The sequence below is a fragment of the Trichechus manatus genome, unplaced genomic scaffold (genome assembly GCF_000243295.1).
Source record: "Trichechus manatus latirostris isolate Lorelei unplaced genomic scaffold, TriManLat1.0 scaffold00001, whole genome shotgun sequence".
Classification (NCBI taxonomy): Eukaryota; Metazoa; Chordata; class Mammalia; order Sirenia; family Trichechidae; genus Trichechus; species Trichechus manatus.
Genome location: NW_004443937.1, coordinates 19,456,543 through 19,482,326, shown reverse-complemented (window position 1 = coordinate 19,482,326; position 25,784 = coordinate 19,456,543). Strand labels below are relative to the sequence as shown.

At 48.3% G+C, this 25,784-nt stretch overlaps 1 protein-coding gene across 2 annotated transcripts in view; it reads right to left on the bottom strand.

Moving 5' to 3' along the window:
• Positions 1-18,589, bottom strand: part of ALDH1L1 (aldehyde dehydrogenase 1 family member L1) — a 60,518-nt gene extending 41,929 nt beyond the window's left edge. The window contains exons 1-8 of one of the 2 annotated variants that reach the window (XM_004368408.2): positions 18,440-18,589; positions 16,064-16,298; positions 14,668-14,833; positions 12,473-12,574; positions 11,519-11,608; positions 10,415-10,552; positions 8,094-8,219; positions 4,523-4,614 (exon numbers count right to left, since the gene is read on the bottom strand). In XM_004368408.2, coding sequence (XP_004368465.1) covers positions 4,523-4,614; positions 8,094-8,219; positions 10,415-10,552; positions 11,519-11,608; positions 12,473-12,574; positions 14,668-14,833; positions 16,064-16,298; positions 18,440-18,566 — 1,076 coding nt within the window. In that variant the 5' untranslated portion in view covers positions 18,567-18,589. The remainder of the gene's footprint in view (positions 1-4,522; positions 4,615-8,093; positions 8,220-10,414; positions 10,553-11,518; positions 11,609-12,472; positions 12,575-14,667; positions 14,834-16,063; positions 16,299-18,439) is intronic. The other variant, XM_004368409.1, reaches the window with a different exon arrangement.
• Positions 18,590-25,784: the final 7,195 nt, after the last annotated feature.

The following is a 25,784-nucleotide window of genomic DNA, read 5'->3' as shown; positions in this document are numbered from 1 at the left end:
GTTATTTTTGGTATAAGTTTTAAAGATTATCTCAGGGCAATAGTTTCAGGGGTCCATCCAACCTTCATGGCTCCAGGAAGTCTAGAGTCCGTGAGAATTTGAAATTCTTCTCTGCATTTCCCCGCTTTGGATCAGGATTCTTTTATGGAATCTTTGATAAAAATGTTCAGTAATGGTAGCTGGGCACCATCCAGTTCTTCTGGTCTCATGGCAAAGGAGGCAGTTCGTTGTTCATGAAGGCAATTAGCCACACATTCCATATCCTCCTCCTATTCCTGACTCTCCTTCTTCCTCTGTTGCTCCAGGTGAATACAGACCAATTGCTGTGCCTTGGATGGCTGCTTGCAAGCTGTTACGACCCCAGGTACGATGCAATAAACTAGGAGGTAGAACAGAATTACTAAACACGTTATTAGGCCCAGAAACTGGGATATTCCGTGAAACCATGACCCTAAATCTTCAAACCAAGGAACCAAATCCCATGAGGTGTTTGGTTATACATAAGCGGTCTCAGCAGCTACTTTTTTTTTCTTTTATTGTACTTCAGGTGAAGGTTTACAGAACAAATAGTTTCTCATGAAACAGCAGTACACATATTATTTTATGACATTGGTTAACAACCCCACGACATGTCAACCCTCTCCCTTCTTGACCTTTTTTTTTTTTTGGTGAAAATATACATAGCCAAAGATACACCATTTCAAAAATTTCTACATGCACAGTTCAGTGACATCGACTGCGCTCTTCCAATTGTGCTGCTATTCTCACTTTAGATGAAGGTTTACAGAAAAAAATAGTTTCTCATTAACAGTTAGTACACATGTTGCCCTATGACAATGGTTAACAACCTCACAACACATCAACACTGTCCTTACTCAACCTTGGGTTCCCTATCACCAGCTTTCCTGTCCCTTTCTGCCTTCTGGCCCTTGTCCCTGGCCTACTGTGCCTCATTAGTCCCCTTTGGTTTTATGGGGCTGTCCAATCCCCAGCTGAACGGTGAACTCGGGAGTGACTTCACCACTGAGCTAAAAGGGTGTCTGGGGGACATACTCTAGGGGTTTCTCCAGTCTCTGTCAGGCCAGTAAATCTGGTCCTTTTTTGTATGTGTGAGAATTTTGTTCTACATCCTTCTCCAGCTCTGTCCAGAACCCTCTGTTGTGATCCCAGTCAGAGAAGTCAGTGGTGGTAGCCAGGTACCATCCAGCTATACTGGACTCAGTCTGGTGGAGGCCTTGGTGGCTGTGGTCCATTAGTCCTTTGGACTAATCTTTTCCTTGTATCCTGTTCTCTTCATTCTCCCTTGCTCCCGAAGGGATGAGACCAGTGGAGTATCTTAGATGGCTGCTCACAGGCTTTTAAGACCCCAGACACTACTCACCAAGGTAGAATGTAGAACATTGTCTTTATAAACTGTGTTATGCCAATTGAGCTAGATGTTCCCCAAGATCATGGTCCCCACAGCCCTTTGCCCAGCAATTCAGTCCCTCAGGGAGTTTGGAAGTGTCTATGTAGCTTCCATGACCTTTCCTTGTACAAGTTGTGCTGTCTTACCCTTCACCCAAGACACCACTTACCTATTGCCTATTTAGTATTTCTCCCCCACCCCTCCCATCCCTGGTCACTGACAAAGATTGTTACTTTTTGCGTGTGAACTTTTTCATGGATTTTTACAATAGAGTCTCATACAATGTTTGTCCTTTTGTGATGGACTTAGTTCACTCAGCGTAACGTCCTCCAGTTTAGCAGCTACTTTTTGTTGTTGTTGTTGTAAATATATCTATCACACAACTTTTGCCAGTTCAACTTTTTACAAGTGTACAACTTATTGACAGCAATTACAATAATCAGCTGTACAACCTTACCCTTAATCAATGCGATTTTTCCATCACCATCAACTCCCCATATCCCCCTCTCACTCGCCCCTGGTAACCACTAATAATCTTTGTTCTCCATACATTTTTTCTTTTCTTGTCTTTTTATATAAGTGAGGTCATACAATATTTGTCATTTTGTAATTGGCTTATTTCCCTCAGCATAATGTCTTCAAGTGTAGCATGTATCAAGACTTCATCTCTCCTACTGGCTGAGTAGTATTCCACTATATGTACGTATCACATTTTGTTTATCCATTCATCTGTCGATGGGCATTTAGGCTGCTTTCATTATTATTATTTTTTAACAAAAGATTTATTTTATGCTTTATACTGATTACACAAACAAGTCAGAGCGAGCTGCAAAAGGTCTGTAGTACCCAAGATTTCCAAACACACAGGCCCATTTTAGCCTTTTCGTATATGTGGTAGATTGCAAAACGGGCCACAATTCCCCACCCATTCCGCAGTGGAGGCCTTTGTGATGTGACTTACAGCTCCTCCCACCAAGAGGTGGAGTCTATTTCTCACCCCTTGAAGCTAGGCTGGTCCTGTGACTTGCTTCAGCCAATAGAATGGGGTGACATAAAGTGCTAGTTTTGAGCCTAGGTCTCAAGAGATGTTGCACCCTTCCACCCTCTCTTGTAGGACACTGCAAGGACCACCACATGAACAAGCCAGGACTGGCCCACTGAAGAATGAGAGAATATCTGGAGCGGAGAGGAGCCATTCCAGCTGAGCTTATCCCAGACCAGCCAGTCCCCAGATGACCTGGTAGCTAACTGCAGGCACATGGGTGAGCCTAGCTGAGCCTGGCCAACATTAGCTGAGCCCTGCCCAAATTACTGATCCATATAACCATTAACTAAATAAATGGCTATTGTTTTAAGCCACTTTGTTTTGGGGTTGTTTTTATACAGCGAAAACTCACAATCTCATAGTTGCTCTACTACATCAAGCTCCCCCAATTCCTCCCCAGAACTTCCCCCGGGGTGGACTACATGAAACTCCACCTCTAATCACTGTTTGCATGAAGCTTTGTATTATAATGTCATTTAAAAATGAGGAGGGGGCCCCGGCGGCACAGTGGTTAAGCGTTCTGCTGCTAACCAAAAGGTCAGCAGTTCAAATCCACTAACCGCTCCTTGGAAACTCTATGGCAGTTCTACTCTGTCCTGTAGGATCGCTATGAGTTGAGATCCACTCAATGGCAACGGGTTTGGTGTTTTTTTTGGAAAATGAGGAGGGAGGCCTGCAGTGAGGAGAGCTTAGAGTTGCACAATTCAGCCTCAGATGGACTTTTTCTCATGTGGTCCAACCGCAGCTGTGCTCTTGGCTTACCCCAGTCCCATGGGGTCAGAGTCCAAACATCAATCCTCTCCTAATTTTTCTCCACAGGTCTTGGTAGCATGTATATACGCCCTTTCATTCACAAGGAACGAATTTCACACATTCTGTTTAACCAAATCCCAGAGCCCTGGATGCACAGTGGTTAAGTGATATGGCTGCTGACCAAAAAGTCTGCAGTTCGAATCCACCAGCCTCCCCTTGGAAACCCTGTGGGGCAGTCCTACTTTGTCCTATAGGATCACTATGAGTCAGAATACACTCAATGGCAACAGGTTTGTTTTGGAACCCTGGTGCCATAGTGGTTAAGAGCTATGGCTGCTAACCAAAAGGTCAGCAGTTCAAATCCACCAGCTGCTCCTTGAAAACCCTGTGGGGCAGTTCTACTCTGTGCTATAGGGTCGCTATGAGTCAGAATTGACTCGAGGGCAACTTTTTTTTTTTAACCAGCTAACCTGGGTATCTTTCCCTTATCTAATCCTACGAAATCCTCTTCTAAGTAATTTTGCCCCTCCACAGTTCTCAGCTCAACTGAAGACATGGAAATGTGGAGGTCAGTGAAGAGCGCTTCTCTGAAACTCTCCTGCATACAAGATCAACGATGTGTGGGTTACACAAGTGTATACTTTATCAAAGCTTATCAAACTGGTCATTTAAAATCTCCGTGGCTCATTGCATATAAATGGCATCTTGATTCTAAAAATATTGGAATCAGTATTCTCTTCTCCCTCAGCTCCCTTTCAGCCCAGCCCCCAACATCTCAGTGGTGCCACCTGTGAGGTTTCCATCATCTCCTCACACTCTACTTGACTGTTCCCCTTTTCCCATACACCTCTGCCTTCTTTGGAGGCCTTGGGCTTTGCGGCCATTTAAAAACACGGAGAGGTGGGGTCTAAGCCCCTGCCCTTGAACCTGGGTGGGCTTGTGACCTCCTCAACCAGTCAGGTACAGTGGGAAGGATGCTGTGTGACATCTCAAGCTTGGTGCAGCAGCATCTGCCCTGTGTGCTGCCATGGCTGCCTGCAGCTCTCACAGCCCTGAGCCACCTGGTGTGGCCTACAGAGACACTGGTGGACAGCCCCGCCCAGTGTGAGGCATAGGGTGAAGAAGCCATCCTGAACGTGGACAGTCCAGCTCCTAGTCTTCCCAGTTGAGGCCTGCCCATGCATGGAACAGGGGACTCACCCTGCTGGGCTCTCAATATCTGACCAAGAAAAAAATGGTGGCTGTCTTATGCCACTCTATTCTGTGGTGATATGTTACCAGAAGAGGATATAGGACCCCTCTGCTCCTGACCTTACCTCACAACATCCACCGACGCAGCCCCTGACTTGAAGAAATCAGTGGAGTCCTCAACCTTCAAGACATTAGGGAGGATCCTCTGCCAGACGCTCTGAAAAACAAGGTCTGATGAGGACAAGGCTCCTCAGGGAGGGGTGCGGTGTTACAACAGGTGACAATGGCCATCTGACCGTCCCCATGGCCTGGAGCAGGCACAGGCTCCTTCTGTCCACTCCGTGACACCACTCCCTCTCAGGAGGGCCTTCAGTCCTACAGTGACCCCTTCCCACCTTAAGTGGAGCAGCTCAGGCCTCTAACACAGGGGCTGCTGTCTTCATGCCCACCTCCCCTGAGACCCCGACCTCTTTGAGATAATGAGTTAATGTCCCCGTGAAGTCTCAGGGGCAGTGGGAGGATGGCCACACCAACCACAGAGCATGACCAGGCCTGGGACAGTAGACCCAACTGTCTCTGCACCTATACCGCACCCCTGGGTGGTCTAAGCCTGACACTGGCATGGGATGGTGTAGCAGGGAAGGGAGGGCACGGGGTGGGATGGTTTTGAGGGGTGGACATGAGCAACATGGAGGTCAGGCATGGGCAGTAGACAGGGAAAGGAGGTGGTGCTCAAGACAACTGGTTCTCGTTCTTGCTGAGACACCAAATTCCCTGTGAACAAGGCAAGCCATCTGTCCTCCATGAGATTATGAAGAGACCCTGAGGACTGGGAGAGACAATGACGTACAGAGGGAAGTAAAGCCTGCATGGTCGGCACCCTGCTACCGTCTGCCCCTCACTCCTGATGGACATGAATCCTCCAGCCCTGCCTGCCCTTGAATTCAGTCAACAAGGCCACCCAGCAGGTCAGAGATGGACAGCTGTTCTCTGGGCAGGCTCCTGGCTGACCTGTCAGGAGAGAAGCCCATAAGGCCCCAGCTCCCAAGCACCAGTGATGCCAGACCAGGACCCCTCTCTTGCCGTGCTCCAGGCTGTGGGCACTCCCTGGCCTGGTTTTGGGGGTCAGGCTGGAGGCACAAGATGCTGGGTTGAGGCTCATTACAGGACCAGCCTCTCCAGTGATTTTTAACTCACTCTCATCCTGGCCTCGTTCTTCCTCTCTTGAGAAGGGATCAAACATTTGCTGGTCCTCCTCACTGTGACCCCCAGCAGCCAGACTGAGCTGCTCCTTGTCCATCCGTGAGGACTGCCTGCCTCTTCTGCCCCTACCTGCAAGGTCCTTCCCTGAAGCCTTTGTAGAGGCCTGGGAGCACTGACTGTCCCTTCCCAGACTTCTACAGCACTGTGGCTTGGTCACCTTTGGCTGTGAGTGTTGTTGGCCTAACCCCGGGAAGCCTGGGCACACAGTGGACACGTAGGGAGACTTGGAAAGGCAGTGTGGTGACTGGTCACTGCACAGGTGCCTAGCCACACAGCCCCATCCAAATGTCAGCCCTACCACTCACAGGCCTGTATGCCTCCATTCTCTCACCTGTAAAGGGGCCGATAAGGCCGGGAGGATTACCTGCACTAGTGTAAGTAGAGCTTAGAGGAGTGCAGAGAAAGCAGGACATTCCTTGAACACCTCACAGCCATGGCGGAGGAAGGCGTGAGGGGCTACTGGTTGCTCAGCACCTTCTCAGCCCATGGGGGCACTTGGGGGCATCCACTAAATGGAGACAGACTGACTCTTGCTACGGCCACCTGCTGGGTCCTCACTACCAACCCTGGGAACTGCCACAGCCCCTAGACCAGCTAGCCTTTCCTACTCCTGGCCATGCCCCTCCTTCCTGTTCGCCACCAGACCACAGATCCTGAAACTGCCCAGCCCAGCCCTGGCCAGGGGGCATAACAATCACGACCATAACGATGATGACAAGGTATGGTGGTGGAGAGCGGGACCACTGAGGTACAGCCTTAGCACCACCATCCTCAGCTATGACTCCACTTTTCTGGGCCTCAGCTCCCTCCCCTGTGTAAGGAAGATGATAATAGCACCTACTTTGAATATTTGCCATAATAATAAAACACGTTGCTGTTTCAGAGGTGCATTCCATAGGTGCACACTCTAGAAGTTTCTGGGGTTTTTTTTTTTTTACTGAGATTCTAAGAGATGCCAGCCACTAAACAAAGCCTTTTCATATACATTATCACTTTCAATAATCACAACATCCATTAAGATGTGGTCTATTTTACAAATGAAGGTTGTAGATATTTTAAGGTAGCATATTTCAATGAAGCCCTTAAAAATTCCCTTCAGTGTTCAGCTCTAAAAGCAGACAATCCCCTCCCATCTGAGTGCCACTGGACTGCAAGCCTAGAGGGCCATTTGTCCAGCTGGCCCTGTAACCTCTGGGCCAGGCACAGAGCCGAGGCCAGAGCAATTGCTTCAGGAACATGTTTTGGAAGACCAGGCCTTTTTGACAGACATTCACGGTGCTCAGCCTCCAAGTAAGGACACTCTGGGCTTTCCAGTGCCTCTGGACCAGTGCACACGTCTCATGCCCCTCCCTTGCTGATCCTATCTTGGCATGGGTGGTCCAACCACAGTCACTAGCCCAGCCCTGCCAACTAGCCATCTCCCTCCAGCTTGCCCTGTCCCTGAGCACCTGCCACCAGCCTCCTTGTGGCTCCCTCAGACCCAGGAATGTTCCTCCCTATTAGGGCCTTGGCATTCACTGCTCCTGACCTTTCCTCTCCGTTCAGGTCTCGGCTCAGTGTCCCCTCCTCAGGGAGACCTCCCCTGACCACTCCTTCTGAAGTTCTCTTCCAGCCTCAGGCCACGTCTCTCCCACCATCCTGTTTTATTTTGTCCATTGATTTTTGTTCCTTGGCTCCTTTCCCCATGAGACTGCAAGCTTCCTGAGAACAAGGGCATGGTCTATTGTCACAGTACTGGTGTCCAGACTAGTGCCTGGCACTTAGTAGGGCTCAACAGATCTTTTTGAAATAAACAGTTGAATGAATGATTAAATGAATGAATAAATCAAAACCCATCCAGTGCCATCCATTCAATAAGGCATCCTCCCAGGAAAAAGGAGATGGTTAGAGAGAACAGAATGGGCCAGGAATGAGTTCTGGGAAGTGACTATTTACCCAATTTTAGGTTGAGGAGACTGAGTCTTAGAAGGGGAAGGGATCTTTCTGGCTTCACACTAGAGCAACGTTGGATTGGAAGCTAGTTGGCCTGATCACAAAGCCTGTGCTGGTCACAGCCCATGATGCTTCCTATCGGGCAGCCTTTCTGGAAGGCTCTAGTCTATAAGTTCTCATCACAGGACCATGATGCCTGGCACCTAGCTTTTTCAGTTATTCCAGGAGCTTCTATTTCATCTGCCCACTGCTGACAATGAGTCCCTAGAAGAGTCAGACCCAGTCTGCCAAACCCCAGGGTCCCAGTGTCAGAGGAAGAAATGGCAAGGAAACAGCGAAAGTCCCAAGAGAAGAAAGCATTTCTGAGCCCAACAATGTGCCTGAGGCATTGCATCCAACCACAGATGGTGTGCAGCACGACTCCAGGGAGTGCCGACCACAAAACACTCGTGTAGTGTCCAGCCTGCCCAATCAGACAGCAGCCTTGCAGGTGCCTCCTACCCTCATGGCCTCCGCAGTAACCAGCTCCTCCTCTGTTAGTTCGAGGGCATCGCCAGCTGCTCCCTTGAAGAAGTGTGAGGCTGGGATCATCTTGCCATCCTCCAACTGGATGTTCTTCACCAGCAGCTGTGGGAGGAAGGATTTCACGGGGACTGTGGTCAGACCAGTGATGATGACATGCCAGGAAGGCCCTATGCTTGGTGCCTCACACACTTCATCTCTATCTCTCACAGCAAGACAGGACCAGGGAGTCCCGATGAATGGTGAGGAAAGGAGCTCGGAGAGGCGAGCTCACAGTTCTAAGGGCACAAAGGAAACTGCACAGCAGAAATCAGAACACGGGCACCTACCATACTCCTCGCTCTTCCCTTTCACCTCCTTGCCACCACTACTGTATTGTTGTTGTTTTAAGTGTAATGATTTTATTATCTATTAAAATTATGCATACTCATCAGAAAAAGTAATTCGAGTACTACATTGAAAATCAACTAAGAAAACAACAAGTTGCCCAATAGCGCAGCTCCCAGGAATCCCATGGAAACACCTGGCGAACGTCATAGATACCCCTCTGGAATACAGAGGCAGGAAGTGGGGGCAGGTGAAGTCCTGGACAGCGGTGACATCCACGTTTGATAAGCCTGGTTTTGCAAGAACAGCACACTCTACACAAGGTTTAACAGAACTGGAGCCAAGTTCCCTGCCTGACCCAGGGCTCTGCCGCTCCCACCCCGCTGCCTTTTCAAGACGTTCTGGAGCTTTCTATGAGCTAAAGCCTAGCCAGATCCAGCTGGAAGTTCCTGAGAGATGGTTCAACCAAGGGTCTCTACCAAGGGTGCCTTCCTTTGCATTGCTTGTCTCTGTAGATGTTGTAGCAGATGCAGTCGGTGTCCATCCAGGGCCCTCATCTGGCTGGCGCACCCAGCCCTCTGCTGCTTGAAGTACTGGCTGCTAATGGCCCACACTGTGCCTTCTCTGAGGCTCTCCCTGGACAGATGGATAGGAGCTGCCATCCATCCAGAGAGGTGGAGGCTGTGCCTTATGGCCCCTCCACCCTACCCAACTGACTGACTCGGTTCCCACTCCAGAGCATTCCATGAGGTCAGGCTAAGGCTAGACTTCTCCTGAGCCCATATCTGTGCCTAGCGTTTTCCACTGCTTTGCCTGCTTCCCTCGCTCCCTTACACAATCCTCCTGAGAGCTCTCCCTCAACAGCTCACTTGCACAATAATTCCTGTCTCGGACACTGTTTCTCGGAAATGTGACCTAAGACAGATATCACCCTCCAACTGTCCTAATCAATCACAAATACCTGCACCACCCAGCCACTGTCCATCAGACATCACCAGCAGCTGGCTGGACCCTCTGGTGGCAGGCCATGGCGGGGAGCACCACAGTGAGCACCTACCAGCCCTGAGCAAAGCCATCCTACACTGGGGCTGGCCAAGGGCACAGCATCAATGAGGTTGCTGAAATTCTGAAAAGTGCCCAAAGATCCCCTGCCTGTACTCCTCTCCCTATCCCCAGCATCTTCTGTAAGAGAAAGTAAAGGCCCAGACCTTCCTGACCCCTGCACAGAATTCGTATTAATAGCCCACTACCAGGGCTAAAGGCATGGGCTTCGGAGGCAGCTCTGCCAAGAGCTAGCTGGGTGACCTTGGACAAGTTATTTAAACTCTCTGTGCTTCAGTTTTTTTCCTCTGTAAAACGAGCGTAATATTAATAGATATCTAATAAGGTTGTTGAGAAGATTAATACATACAAATTTTTTTTAAAACCGTGCTTGGCACATAGAAAGTGTCCCATAAGTAGTAGCTATTATTATTCATTTCAGAGTGTGCCAATCCTAACATAGCTAACACTTATACAGAGCTTGTTACGTGCCAGGCATGGTTTCAGGTGTTTTACATGTACTAAACCACTTTTATAACATCTCTGTTCGCAAGGAACGACATCTGAGGCACAGAGGTTAAATGCGCACACCCAGTGGCTCTTAGACGTCCTGCTAGACTGAACTAGGCCCCTAAATACAGGGCTCCTTGGCAAGGACTTCCTTGACTCTATGTTGTATGACAGCTACACAGGGCACCCAGTTCTGGAAGGGCAAGAGGACCCCGGCCTCCCATTAACAGAAAAGTAATTAAACCACATGGGTCAGTCTGTGCCGAGGCCAGCCCAGCAGCCGGGGGCAAGCTTGGGTCTGCCGTCCCTGGAGCGTGCGGTCTCATTTTCTCCGCAGCAGCCTGGGCACTTCCTTTGGGGTCTGAGAGCAAGAGGGGAGTGCGCCTGTGGGTGTGGGCAGTGGACCCCGGCAGAGCCATTACCATCCTGTCATCATTCCCAAAGAGGATGAGTCCTGCTTTGGTGACCACTCCTGGCCGGTGGGCTCCTGGGATGGGCAAGGCTTCACCCTCGGGCACCAGGCCTGAAGTGTTCAGCGTCGAATTGAAAAATGTCAGCTTCTGTTGAGGGGAGGGAAACCAAAAGGCACGGGTGAGATGGGGCAGCCAAGGCAGGGGTGTCGAGGTTCAGAAAATGGAGAGGAGTGGGGTGGGGGCCCTCGCTGGGAGAGCTAGTGCTAGGGCACAGACAGAGGCTTGAGTCATCACTATGGCCTTGGGGAGCTGATGACAAGCCGCCTCTGGCCCTGAGTGCCCTTCAGGCTCTTCATGCCACCTTTGGCTGAGACTGCAGGTAGACAGACAAGAGGAGAAAACCCGTTCAGTGGCGCTGATCATGGAGTGAGGCCGACTCCCCAGCAGGGCCACAAGGTCATTCTGGTGAGGAGATGGATCTGCCAAAGCAGAGGGTCTTATAGCAGTAAAGGGCAGCAAGACTCCCAGGGACAATGGGAGCATTCAGCGGGAGGGCAGGAGTTTGGGGCCAGTACACTAGCTGCCCAGACTGAAGCGGAGGGTTCAGCCTCGATGAGGCCAGTCTATGACCCTGCAACTGGTCCTGCCACCCCCAGCTCCTCCCCAGAGCCTGCAAGTATCAGGGTGCCCTATTGTCAGCGACTGGCTTGCCCCAGCTCCTAACCTCTGCCCACTGCCCACTGCCTAGTCCCTGGCCATGGGGATGCTGCCCCTCCTGCCCGGGGCTTCAGACTGTAACATCAGAGGTAAGTCAAAGTCATAGCTGGGCTTGGTGTCTTCTGAGTCCAGGTTGTGAGGGTCAAAGTCTTTCACAAACAGTATAGCTCACTTGGCTGGTGGGGGGCCTGAGGCCTCGAGAGACACCAGTCATTAACCCTTTAGGTACTGGATAGTGGATAGGTCTGGGAGGTCTTGGGAGAGAAGCTGAGGTGGCTAGGGGGCCTGTGGGTGAGGGTAGGGCAGTCCGTGGCTGTTTACCAACCAGTACAAACACATTTTGATATTTTTGCAGCCAGTGGGGCCACACCGAACTCCAGCCACACACAGCCTTACCTGTCCACAGGCCTCAGTCCAGGCGCCTGGCACTTTGTCATTCCCACGGATCCAGTTATGAATGGCTTCTGCTGGCTGGTCCCAACTGATCTGCAGGGCCAAGAGGGGCACGCTCAGGTGGCCTCCCCTTCCCCAACCCTCTATGTGCACTTCCAGCTGCCTATCCCCACCCCAGCTGCTGATCCTTGGACAGTGAACGGCACCCCGGTCAGGGCATCAGGAACTTGGCTTCCTCTTCAAGAACGATCAGAGTCTCTGAGCTGGGCTGGACCCCTCCCTTCGTGCCCCTGGTTCTGAGTGCTCTCTGACCCTCAGTATTTCACAGGTTGAATGAACTTCAGAATGGTTTTGGGAAAGCAATGTGTTGTTAAGATGGCCAAGGGCCTACACAGTCTTCTCAACACAAAGTGCTCAGGATTGTCCCACAGGGCCCACTCACAGCTTGCCCTAGCCTACAAGGCTCAGAGATGCTCGTCCAGAACCCCATGAACCCCGGGCAGAGTCAGAGGTCAAGACCCCTCAAGGCTCCCCTATCCACTATAGCTCCAAGAAGCTAAATTTCCTCACACCTCAACTTAGAGACTTCGGGCACTGAGGCCAATTTTTATTTCCCATTCCTCAAACGCTTCCACAGGTCTCGCTCCTCCACCGGTCTCCTATCTCTTCCTCTCTTGGGGCCCTGCCTGCCCTTCTTCCTAAAGAGGAACAGGGAGGAACCCGGAATGGACCCTGTCCCCCGCCTTCCCAGATGCCACACCTTCCTCCCCTCCATGGCTGTGCCCAGGCTCTCCCTGCCAGTGCTGCCTCTCTCCTTGCCTTCCACAATAACAGCCTGCACCACCCAGCTTGAACCCCAGCTTCTCCAGGACACCCTTCTGGCCTGGGGCAGCTGCCTTGCTCTCTGCACTCCCTCCCAGCCCTTGCTTCGGGGTGGGCAGACCACCAGGCACTCACCTTGGCCGTTTCCTTCTTCTGAATCCCCTCATAGGTGGCCCCTTCCTCAGGCTGAGGGAGTCTGGGGGCTCTTCCCTCAGCAATCAGCCTCACAGCCTGCACCTGGGGAGGGACCAGGCTCAGTCAGCCCCCCGGCATCAAACCATTCCCTTCCTCCCTCCCTCTCAGACCCTGAGTTCGCAGTCTGGCTGCCTGGCACAGTGCCTGGCACACACAGGCAGTCCACACATGCTTGTTGTATGAATCTAACTCCACTTCAAAATGGGCACAAAACCCTACCCCACCTACCTCACAAGGTTTTATATCCTCTTAGAAGATTGCATCAACTATAAAGCCCTGCACAGGTGTAACACATATACAATGGTGTAACACATACACAATTTCTCACATTGTTATTTAAAACCTTCTCTGCCTTTTAAGGAGAATGGATCTTGAGCCCCAGGATGGGTTTGGAGGGACAAGTCTGGAGGTCTGCGATGAAGCAGGGAACAGTTTCTGTAAAAGGGAAGGTGTGTGGTGGGGGCAGAGTCAGGGAAGGGGCCGAAGGAGACTGGGCACACCATAAGGGAGGGCCTAAGGGAAGAAGGGCCAGTAGTGCCAGACCGAGGAGTGACTTCAGCATCAGAAATGCCTGTATCAGTGCTGTCCAACAGAACCTTCTGGGATGATGGAAATGTTCTATATCTTCACCCTCCAATATGGTAGCCATGAGCCACATGTAGTTACTGGGCTCGTGAAATGTAGTTAGTGAGACTGAGGCACTGAGTTTTTAATTCTAATTGATTTGCATTTGAATAGCCACATTTGGTTAGTGGCTGCTGTATTGGGCAGTGTTGCTCTAAAGGCTAGTGTTAATATTTTGCTGTGGGATATGAAACGTAACCCCTTCTTTTTCAAATTAAATCTTCAGTCAGGTCTCTTTTGCCCACTACTTGGGGGAGAACACAAAGAGGCATCCGGTCTAACACACCTCAGAAAATAGGACAGCCCACATGGAAGAGAAGCCAAGGGCAGGGGAGAGTTAGCACTGGGCTGCAGTGAGCGCTTATAAGTTACTGTCATGCTCACTGCTGTGTGCGAATCACTTATGCTCTTAATCAACGAGAGACTCAAGTACTTTCTGCCTTCACCCATTGCTGGCCTGCCCTTGCAGTTACTGGGGCACTAGCGGCCCTACACAAACACTCCAAACCCCCAGAGCCTTCCCTGACCTGGGCAATCAAGTCCCATATGCCATGCACAACGACCTCTATCTGACATCTGTCATTTTTGTCTGTCCAGAACCTCTTCCCTCTCCCTCTATAACAAAACCTCCTTTCCTAAGGAGACCCCAGCCGTGTGACTAGAATTAGGCTGGCCTCCCTACCCCAACCCAACCACAGCAGGGAGCAGTGATTGAGGCTGCCCAGAGCACTCCATCACTTTGGCCAGTGATTGGCTCAGGATGACCACAAGACCCAAAATAGGCCACAGTCTCCTCTAATTTTTCGTTCATGAATTCTAGGAGAAAGAAAGATTCTCTTCCCCTGGTGAAGTCCCTGGGTGGTGTAAATGGTTAAAGCGTTTGGATGTTAACCCAAAATCCACCCAGAGGCATCTTGGAAGAAAGGCCTGGCGATCTACTTCTGAAAAATCAGCCATTGCAAACCCTATGGAGCAGTTCTACTTTGACACACATGGGGTCGCCATGAGTTGTAATCGACTTGATGGCAACTGTTGCCCCTCCTCCCCACCTCAATCATGAATTGTAAGCCTTGAGCTACCAGTTACTATCCTTCTTCTCATTTGGAGGCAGCCAACCTAAGGCTGAAGCTAACCAAACAGAGAAAAGCAGAACCAGAGGGTGAATAGAGAAAGAAATAGAATCCTAATGACATAGCTTCAGATCTGGGTCTGCCTTTAGTGTTCTCTGGCAAATGACCCCAAATGTCCCCTTTGTTGTTAAAGCCTTTTGGGTTGGCTTCTGTCAGTCATAAGCAAAAGTCCTACCTAATACAATACATTATTAATGTCCTAATCCTGCCTCTTTAACACCCTGAAAGGAGTGATCTCCCCAGAACCCTGGCATTGAGGGACCAGATTCCTGGCCAGCTCTGTGACTAGAACCTCCACCTAGGGCCTACAGCGGGTGCCCGGGGACAGAGAGGCCCTGCAGGAGTGTTGGGGCAGGAAGTAGCCCAGCTTCCAACCCTTACCATCCCCTTGATGCCTTCAGGGAAGAGGAAGCGGTTGTACAAGGTGCTCACGGTGTCATCCGGGAGGACCTCACACTCCTTCTGGAGTAGAAGGTCCCCGGTGTCCAGACCATCGTCTGCCCAGAAGATAGTGAAGCCTCCTTTCTTGTCTCCATGGATGAGGGTCCTAGGAGACAGAAGAGCGACCAGCTAGGTGTGAGGGGCAGTCAAGGTAAAGGTGCCCTGGATGCAGTCCTGCGGCCTTGCCCTGCAGCATGTCCTCTCGCCCCCGGACGAAGTGGGGTGGAAAATAATAGTTATGGAAATTAACTGTGGGTCAGGTATTGTGCTGAAAACGTATTGTCTGTAATGTTATCCTCACAGCAGGTGTAACAGGTAGTGTATCCCCATTTATAGATGAGGAAACTGAGGCCCAGAAAAGGGAAGTGACGTGACCTAAGGTCAGGGAGCCTGAATTCCAACCAGAGCAGTCTGACTAAAATCCCACATTCCCTTCTCAGCTCAGTGTCTCCTCTGCCAAGAGACCCTCCCTGACTGACATCTAAATTGGCCCTACCAGTCAGGCTCTTCCATGTCCCCATCCCAAAGTCTTCCCAGCTCTCCTCATCACCTCAGGTTAACTTGTGTATAGGACCCTTAACTCCATCCTTAATCCATCTCTTTCTGAGTAGGATGCTGCTGAGATAGTTGGGTGCAGGTTAGGAGCAGGACCTGGGCCTGACCACCTGGGCTGGACTCCTACTCAGTGACCTTCTGTGTGCCCTCAGGGGAGCCCCTTAACTCTCCCTGTCCTAGGACCTCCAGGATAGAATGCTAGCATTCCTTCTTCACGGGTTTACTGTGAGAATGCAAAGGGCTTAGCAATGCCAGCCCCTGGTGCTACAGAAGCATTTTCTTTTGTGGGCAACACTTCACCAACCCAGTTATGTCTGGCATCTGGTAGCCACAGGCAGCTTCTCCAAGTGTCCAGGTTCTAGTTTACAGCTTCTTTCCTCTCCTTCCCCAAGCTTTAGAGGCAGCTGCTGTTTCCCACCATCACCACCTCCATGATACCTTAGAGTTCTCTTTTCTGGACTCCAATACCTAATTAACACTTCTTTTTATTAAATTCTCTATTCAAATAACAGGTGTGATGTGTGACTGCTGACTGGACCCTGACTGCTACTCTCCCTGCTCTGGCCCACCTCCCTCAGCCCTTGGAATGCTGTGGTTCTGAAAACGGTGGGGTGTGATGCCAGCAGATTGGGCCATACTTGAAAAGCTGTCCCCACTGTGACAGGTGCCTGCATAATACTCATTCCATGACACCCAAAAAATGCTTCAGGCTCAGAAGAATGACAATTCAGGCCAACGCAGGCAGGGGCATGTTGGGGATGGTGGTTTTGCCCTTTCTCACCAGTTGATGGCCGAGGCCCCTCGGTGCCTGGGGAGCAAAGATGGGTGGTAGATGATGGAGCCATGCCGGGGGGCATTGATGACCTCCATGGGGATGAACTGGCTGCAGAAGGGCAGGACATTGAGCTCGGCCCCCAGAGCCTGGTACTGGGCCACCACCTCCGGCAGAGCCTGCCCTCGCACCCGCCAGCGGGAGAATTTGAACACCGGCACTTCATCCTTCTCGGCTTCCAGGCCTGTGGACAACAGGTGAGAAGCTGGCCTTCCCTGACACCCTACTCGCTCCACTGCCACCTCTGCCTTCCCAGCCAAGTGATTCCAGGACCTTCTTTCCAGACCCATCCCTCTTACCCTCCACCCACCACCCCAGCCCGGCCCCAGCAGGCTGCCCTGGGGGGTAGCACTGGCTGAGAGCGTGGTTTCAGGGACCCCTCTGCTCAGGTGACTTCTGCTGATCACCAAGGGCTCAGATGGTGGCGTCTGGGGCACGGCCCACTTCGCGGACCCTTCAATAAGTCATGAAGGCATTGTCTCCCTGACTGTCAGCAGCTCCCTGTGAGGCTTTACCTTCAGGGCGCTAGAAAACTGAAGGCTGGAGGGGAGAAGGGGGTTACCATGGGCTTCCTGTCCCGGGAGCAGCAGCATTTCTTTTGCATGCAGCAGCTGAAGCCATTTTGCAGTTTTTCCAGTCCTTGCAGAGCCAGCCTCAGTTCATGTCCCCGACCCACCCAACGCTGGTGCCAGGCAGCTGGTGTCTGCATCTATCTAGGAGGTAGCGCCTCTGTCCACAGGGCCCTCTCCCTGCTCATCACTGGCTCCAGATGAGCAGCGCCTCTCCTAGAGGTCTGGATTACAGCCCCTCCAAGCGTCCAGGTTCTGGTAATTACAGCTTCTTTCCTCTTCCTTCTAGCCTTAGAGGAGCCCTAGTGGCAAAATGGTTAAGAGCTCAGTCTGCTAACCAAAAGGTCGGCAGTTCAAATCCACCAACCGCTCCTTGGAAACCCTATAGGGCAGTTCTACCCTGTCCTATAGGGTCGACTATGAGTCAGAATCAACTCAACGGCACACAACAACAAGTAGCCTTAAAGGCAGCAGCTGTTTCCTGCCATCACCACCTCCACGACACCTTAGAGTTCTCTTTTCTGGACTACAATACCTAATTAACACATCTTTTTATTAAATCCTGTATTAAAATAAACAGGTGTGATGTATGGCTTCGGACTGGATCCTGTCTGATACTCTCCCTGCTCTGGCCCACCTCCCTCAGCCGCTAGAGTGCCACGGTGCTGACGAGGGTGGGGTCTGATGTTAGCAGATTGGGCTGTACTTGCAAAAGCTGTCTCCACTGTGACCAGAAATTTTTTTGCAGGATGTCTGACTCAAGATGGCAGACGTCAAGTAGTAGCCATAGCTGGGACTCTGTCTGTGCCCAGGATCAGAGGCTGATGTCAAAGGTCACTTAGTGGCTGGGTTCAAGGCTCAGGTCGTTGTGGGTCAGGCTATATCACGGGTCAAACTGTGGTTAGGCCCACGGCCAAGGCCCTAGCTGGCATGTGGGCTTGTTCTGGGGCTGAGTCCAGAGCTCAGACCGTAGCTGCCTGGTTTGGGCAGCTCGTTGTGATTTAATGAACTGAGCCCCTGTGCTTGGCTAGCCCTGAAGCCCCCTTTCCAAGTCCTGGCCTTCTGTCCTTAAGCTCTGCCCCATGGTCTGTGTCCATGAGGCCTAGCAGCCAGTGAGAATCCTTGGAGGGCCCGTTACCCAAACCAAGGGTTCCACCCACATCCTACGGCACTGAGGTCCCAGCTCAAAGGCAGTGGCCCAGGACAGTGACTCTCAAAACATGCTCCTCCTTGACCCAGGGCATCAGCATCATCTAGGAACTTCTTAGAAGCATAATTCTTGGACTCCTTCCCAGACCCACTGAACCAGGGACTCCGGTGGGATTTCCAATGACAGTGACCTGATGCCAGCTCGCTTTTGAGAACATTGGCTTGGGGACCCTGCCCTGGAAGCCCTTTCAGGGCCTGGCTGCTGGAGGCCAGAGAATCGAGCAGTGGGCAGACAGTGGGGCCTGGATTTGGCCCAGCCCCAGGGTGCACGCTGACTGCCGACAGTCCTAGCCAGGAGCTGGGACCAAGCAGACCTCTCCATGCCCTTCTCCAGGACAAGTAGGAAAGGAATCACCACTTTATTCCAGAAAAGCCCCTGTAGCTAGGTGACACCTTAACAGAATCCAGTGTGGACTGTGTAGGGCTGTTTCCCAGCCAGGGAAGCCCATGGACCTATCACAAGACTCTCTAAACTTCTGCTCCCATCCACTTTGTTCATTGTAACTCAGCTCAACAACCTGTCCCTGCGCTCTGGCCTCTCACTTACCTAGAGGGTCTGCCTTCCCATCCTTATCCGGGATAGTGAACACACCCACCACCTCATGGCCCTCCTTCTTCAAGTGGCAGTAAACTTCCTGGCCAAACAGACTCTGCCCAATCACAGCGATCTTCATGGTCCCAGAAGTGGTTTGGGAAGACCTGGGGAAGGAAAAGGCCACAAGGTTAATTCCAGGATTAGCTGGCTTTGAGAAGCCTGCGCTGGTTAAAGTGGCCAGGGCAGCCACACAGCATCTCATCTTCCTCCCTTTCTTCCCCAGCCCTCTGAGCCTCCTCTGGCCTGTGGCTCCATCGGTGGCCAGGCCTACTGCAGGGAGATAGCCACTGTGAAAGGAGCAGGGGAGAAGTAGATGATCTGTCCAAAGATTTTAGATGCCACAGGAGGGTGAGTCAGGAAGTTATTATACGATTCAGGCTTTCCTTCTCAATCCCCTTCAAACTGGCATGGAACAGTGGCAGAAACACTGAGTGTCTAATCCTTTGAGATGCATTTAAGCATATTTCTGTAACTAACCAGCCCTAGGCCGTTGGTCAAGTGACATCAAGCCTCAATTTCCCCATTTGTTAATGAGAAGGATGTCATATTCCTCAAATGGGTTTCAGCCTAGGGGTGAGGCTTATTTCCCTGAGCCAGGGAGCCCCAGCAGGAGCAAACAAGGGGGAGCCTCAGCCTGAGGGCCTGACTACCGTTGCCTAATGGAAACGAGTACTTGGGTGGACAGGTCCTGAGGACTGATGATAGGGATGGAAATGGAATGGGGTGCTACTGGGCTAGGCCAAGGAGAGGGAAGAAGTTTTGCTTGTTTTTTTTAAAAATATATATTCTATTTATATAAATGGAACCATACGGTGTACTCTTTCATGTGTTTCTTCCTCAACATTGTCCATGTTGTTGCACGTAGTTGTACTGTGTTCATTCTTATTGCTGCAAAGTATTGTGTGAATATACCACAGTGTGTTGATCCATGTACTGTTGGGGGCATTTGGGTAGTTTCTAGTTGGAGGCTATTATTGATAGGGATGATATGAGGATTACTGTACATGTGCCTGGCTGAACATGTGCACACATTTCTTTTGGGTAAGATACCCAGGAGTGGGATTCCTGGATCACATATGCTCAGTTTCACTAAATCCTGCCAATTTTCCAAAGTGGTTGTACCAGTTTCCACTCCCACGTGCTCTATGTCTTGGCCTTGTATCTTTTTTCATACTGAAATGAAATATAACTGTTTTATAGTTTATTTGTTTTTTCTTCTCATGGGGTCCTGATTTGCATTGCCCTGGTGACTGGTGAATAGTCAAGGACCTCTTCGTATGTTTACTGGCCATTTCGGTCTCCTTCTGTATGAATTACCTCTTTAAGTCTTTTGTCTATATTTTCCATTGAGTTGTCTTCTTCTTATTGATTTGCAGAAGGGTTTTTATTTATTTGTTTGTTTTTTTTTGGTTTTTAAACAATCTAGACTATGAATTGTTTGTCAGATTATGTATGGAAAATATCTTCTCCCATTCTGTGGCTTGCCTTTTGCAGTCTCTTATGGTGTCTTTTGATGAACAGAAGTTCTTAAACTACCTAATATAGTACACTTGATCAAAAATTTCCTTTATGATTATGGTTTTTAGATCCTATTTAAGAAATCTTTGCCTACTCCAAGTTCTTGAAGATATTCTTGTTGTTTTCTTCTATATCTTTACTCTTTTGCCTTTCACATTTAGATCTGCAATTCTTCTGTGCAGTGTGATGGATTGCTATTATGTGGCCTTTCTCACCATGGTCTTGTAACTTCCACCCAAGTGATTGGGTGGTACTGTGCAAATAGGGTAATTGTGGCCCACTGTGATGGTTAAGTCTGTGTGTCACCTTGGCTGGGCCATGATCCTCAGTGGTTTGGCAGTTATGATGCAGTCTGGCAGCTTTTTAATGATGTAATCACATCCATAATGAGATCTGCTATAACGTGATCACCTCCATGATGAGATCTGTTGTGAGCTGCCAATCAGTTGAAAGGGAGTTTCCTTGGGGGTGAGGCCTGCATCCAATATATCTAGATAGACTTTCTGGCAAGGCTCGCTGGCTTTTATTCACTCTGGATCCTGCAGCTAGCTCCTGTTTATCTGACCTCCAGTTCTTGGGACCTGAGCTAGCAGCTTACCTGCCATCTTACCTGCCAATCTTGGGATTCATTGGCCTCCACAACCTGTGAGCCATAGGCCTGCTGTCTGACTTTCTAATCATGAATTCACCAGCACCTGCAGCTATGTGAGTCAGAGGAAGCCTCCAGCTTGACCTACAGACTTGGGACTTTCTAGCCTCTACAACAGTGTGAGCCATTTCCTTGATATAAATCTTTGTTATATACATTTATACACTGCTCTGGTTTTGCTTCTCTAGAGAACCCAGCCTAAGACACCCACCAATGGGATTAGTCAGTTTTGCCATCCTGCTGGGCTTGAAATGAGCCATCCCAGAGGTGAGAAAGAGAGGATCTCATCACCACCAAGGAAAAAGAGCCAGAAGCGAGTGAGCGAGCGCATCCTTTGAACCTGGGATCCCTGCACTGAGATCCTCCTAAACCCAGGAGACAGAGAAAGCTGTAACACTAACAACATGGTGAGAAGAAACAGCAGCAGCAGAGGCAGCAGAACCAGGAGACTGGCAGGACAGATCAGCAGGAGACTGTGCAGTGGGCTTCCCGGATCACAGAGCAAGAAGGCTGAGAACCTTTGGGCTGAGGCTTACTGGCAGAGTAGGGTGCCTCTGGCACTTTTTGGCAGAGCTAAAAAAAACTTTGTAAAACTTTCCTGAGCAGGGCAGAGGCCAAGGGGCCAGAAAGAGGCATGCCTGTGGCCATGACTGGGAAAAGGCTGTCCTGAAGGAAGAACTGCATCCTGAGCATTCCTGAACCTGAACTGTTACCCATTGCTTCCCTAATAAGCCCCAAAATCATGATTATTGTCTGTGAGTTCTGTGTGGCCATTGCAATGAATTATTGACTCCAGCAGAGTAGTAGAGAGTGCCATAGGAGGGACGGCTGGTGTCAGAATTGGTAAAGATGGAAGACAGAGAGGAGTCATGTTTGACCTCTGTCTCATAGGAATCAGCCTTGGGTTGCTGATCTTGATTCTCCTTCCCCCTCATGAAGTTAGAGGAGGTCAGACTCTACTCCCATGCCATTTTTACATCCCAGAATTGATTCTGTGTACTGTGTGAAGCAGAAATCCAGAAGTATTTTTCTATATAAATATTGAATTGAGCCAGCACCATTTACTGGAAAGGCTTTCTGCAGCACTCAGAGGGAAAATTATAGCAAAAAATGCCTACATGAAAAAGGAAGATCTCAAATCAACAGTCTAACTCAACAACTCCAGGAACTAGAAACAGAAGAGCAAACTAAGCCTAAACCTACCAGAAGAATGGAAATAACAAAGAGCAGGGAAGAAATAAATAAAATTGAGAACAGAAAAACAACAGAGAGAATCAATAAAACCAGAAGTTTGTTCTTTGAAAAGATCAATAAAATTGACAAATCTTTGCATAACTGTTAAGAGCTCAGCTGCTAACCAAAAGGTCAGCAGTTCAAATCCACCAGGTGCTCCTTGGGAACCCTCTGGGGCAGTTCTACTCTGTCCCATAGGGTCACTACAGGGTTGCTATGAGTCAGAACCAATTCGATGGCCCTTAACAACAACAGACTGACAAAAAAAAAAAAAGAAAAAAGAGAGAGAGAGAGAAAAGATGCAAATAACCAAAGTAAGAAATGAAAGAGGGGACATTACAACTGACTCAATAGAAATAAAGAGAATTATAATAGAATATTATGAACAACTATTCAGCAACAAACTGGATAACTCTTAGTTATCTAGCACTGCTCCAACAGAAATACCAAAAGTAGGTAGCTTTAACAAACAGAAATTTACTTCCTCATGGTTTAGGAGGCTAGAAGTCCAAATTCAGGGTTCTGGCTCTAGGGGAAGGCTTTCTCTCTCTGCCAGTTCTGGAGGAAGGTCTTTATCTCTTTGCGCTTTTGCTCCTGGGCTATCTTCATGCGGCTTGGCAGCTCTATTCCCCCATCCCTTCCCAGCTCGCTTGTTTAAACTCTTTTATATCTCAAAAGAGATTGACTCAACATACGTCTGACACTAATCTTGCCTCATTAACATAACGAAGAAAACCCATTCCCAAATGGGATTAAAGCCACAGGAATAGTGGTAGGATTTAAAACATATATTTTTGGGGGGACACAATTCAATCCATAACAATAACCTAGACGATATGGACAAATTCTTAGAAGCACAGAACCTATCCAAATTGACTGAAAAGGAAATAGAAAAAGAATTTCAACAGACCTATCACAAATGAAGAGATTGAATAAGTGATCAAAAACCTCCCCCCCCAAAAAAGTCCTGGAACACATGGATTCACTGGGAAAGTCTACCAAATATTTAGAGAAGAATTCAGAGAAGAATTGACACCAATCCTGTTTAGATTCTTCCAAAAGACAGAGAAGGAAAAATACTACCTAATTCATTCTATTAAACAAACATAACCCTGATACCAAAACAAGACAAAGACAATACAAGAAAAGAAAACTAAGGCCAATATTCCTTACGAATATAGACGCAAAAATCTTCAACAAAATTCTAGCGAACAGAATCCAAAAGTATATTAAATGAGTCATACACCATGACCAAGTGGAATTTATTCCAGGAACGTAGGAATGGTTCAACATTAGAAAATCAATCAATGTAATACATCACATCAATAGAACAAAGGGAAAGAACCACGTGATCATCTCTATGAATCCAGAAAAAGCATTTGATAAAATTCAACACCCTTTCTTGATGAAAATCCTGAGGAACATTAGAATAGAAGAGAAGTTCCTCAATATGATTCAGGGCATATATGAAAAGCCAATAGCCAACATCATACTTCATTATTGAAAACTTTACCCTTGAAATTAGGAACAAGACAAGGGTGCCTGCTCTTAGTCTTTCTGTTCAATTTGTATTAGAAGTCCTAACCAGAGTAATAAGACACACACAATAAAAGGTATCCACCTTGGAAAAGAAGAAGTAAAATTACCTCTACTCACAGGTGACATGATCCTATATATAGAAAATTCCAAAGAGTGTGCAAGAAAGCTTCTAGAGCTAATAGAGGAATTTAGTAAAGTTGCAAGGTACAAAATCTACGAACAAAAATAACTTGAGTTTCTATACAACAGCAACAAGAAATTAGAGTAACAATTCCATTTATAATAGCATCAAAGAGAATAAAATACCTAGGAATAAATTTAAAAGACTTATACGATGAAAATAATAAAACACTGCTGAAAGAGAATAAAGAAGACTTGAATAAATGGAAAGATGTTCCATGATCATAAATTAGAAGACTTACTATTGTTAAGATGGCAGTAATACCCAAAGTGACTGTCTTGGTTATCTAGTGCTGCTGTAACAGAAATACTACAAGTGGATAGCTTTAACGAACAGACATTTGTTCTCTCACAATCTAGTAGGCTAGAAGTCCAAATCCAGGGTGCCAGCTCCAGGGGAAGTCTTTCTCTCACTGTTGATTCTGGAGGAAGGCGCTTGCCATCAATCTTCCTATGGTCTAGGAGATTCTCTACCCAGGAACCTCGGGTCCAAACAACACACTCTGTTCTCAGTGCTGCTTTCTTGGTGGTATGAGGTCCCCATGTTACTCTGCTTGCTTCTCTCTTTTATATCTCAAAAGAGATTGGCCCAAGACACAATCCAATCTTGTGGATTGAGTCCTACCTCATTAACATGACTGCCACTAATCCCATCCCATCAACATGATAGAGACAGGATTTACAACACATAGGAAAATCACATCAGATGAAAAAATGGTGGACAATCACACAACCCTGGGAATCATGACCTCGCCAAATTGATACACATATTTTTGAGGGACACAATTCAACCCATGACAGTGATTCAATGCAATCCTGACCAAAATTCTAACAGCCTTCTTTACAGAAATGCAAAAACAAACTCTCAACTTTATATGGAAGGGAAAGAGGCCTCAAACAGGTAAAGCAATGTTGAAAGAGAAGAACAAAGTAGCAGAACCCACACTTCCTGATTTTAAAACATATTATACAGCTACAGTAATCAAAACAGCCTGGTACTGGTATAACAATAGACACATAGACCAATGGAATGGAATTGAGAGTCCAGAAATAAACCCACACATCTATGGTTAACTGATTTTTGACAAGGGTGCTAAGTCCATTCAATAGGGAAAGAAGAGTCTCTTCAATAAATGGTGTTTGGAAAATGGATTTCCACATGCAGAAAAATGAAACAAGACACCTGTCACACCATACACAAAAACAAATTAAAAATGGATTAAAGGCCTAAACATAAAAACTAATACCATAAAATTTTTAGAAGAAAATGCAGGGGAAACACTGTCAGGCATAGCATTTAACAAGGGATTGTCTAAAACAATAACAAAAGCACAAACAGAAAAAGACAAAATAAACTGGATAAAAATTAAAAAATTTTGTTCATCAAAAGAGTTTACCAAAAAAGTGAAAAGACAAGCTACCAACTAGAAGAATATCTTCAGAAACCATACATCCAATAAAAATCTAATAACTACAATATATGTAAAACTTAGAAAACAACAAAAAGACAAATAATCCAATCATAAAATGGGCAAAGGACTTGAATAGACATTTCACCAAAGAGAACTTTCAAATGGCCACCAAACACATATAGCCTAAGTGGCAGAGTGGCTTGCATGGCAGACTGAACCTGTTCCAGAGCCTTCTCTTGATCTGGGCCCCCCTCAAAACTAGCAGCTTTTCAAGTCACTTGACAAACAGGCCAGAGTAGCACACCCTAATGATGACTATGTTGTCTCAAAAATCCAAAGAGGCCCACCAGGTGTTGTGCCCTTTTTCAGTTGTAGGAGGGGCCAGATGTAACAACTTTTCCTTCACTTTAGAAGGAATATCTCGACATGTCCCACACCACTGAACTCCTAGAAATTTCACTGAGGAGGAAGGCACCTGAATTTTTGTTGGATTAATTTCTCACCCTCTAACATATAAATGTCTTACCAATAAGTCCAGAGTTGTTGATACTTCTTCCTTCCTAGGCCCAATCAGCATAATGTCATCAATGTAATAAACTAGTGTGATGTCTTGTGGAAAGGAGAGGTGATCAAGGTCCCTGAGGATTAAATTATGACATAGGGCTGGAGAGTTGATATACTGTGAGGTAAGACAGTGAAGGTATATTGCTGGCTTTGCCTACTGAAGGCAAATTGCTTCTGGTTGATCCTTTGAAACTGGAATTGA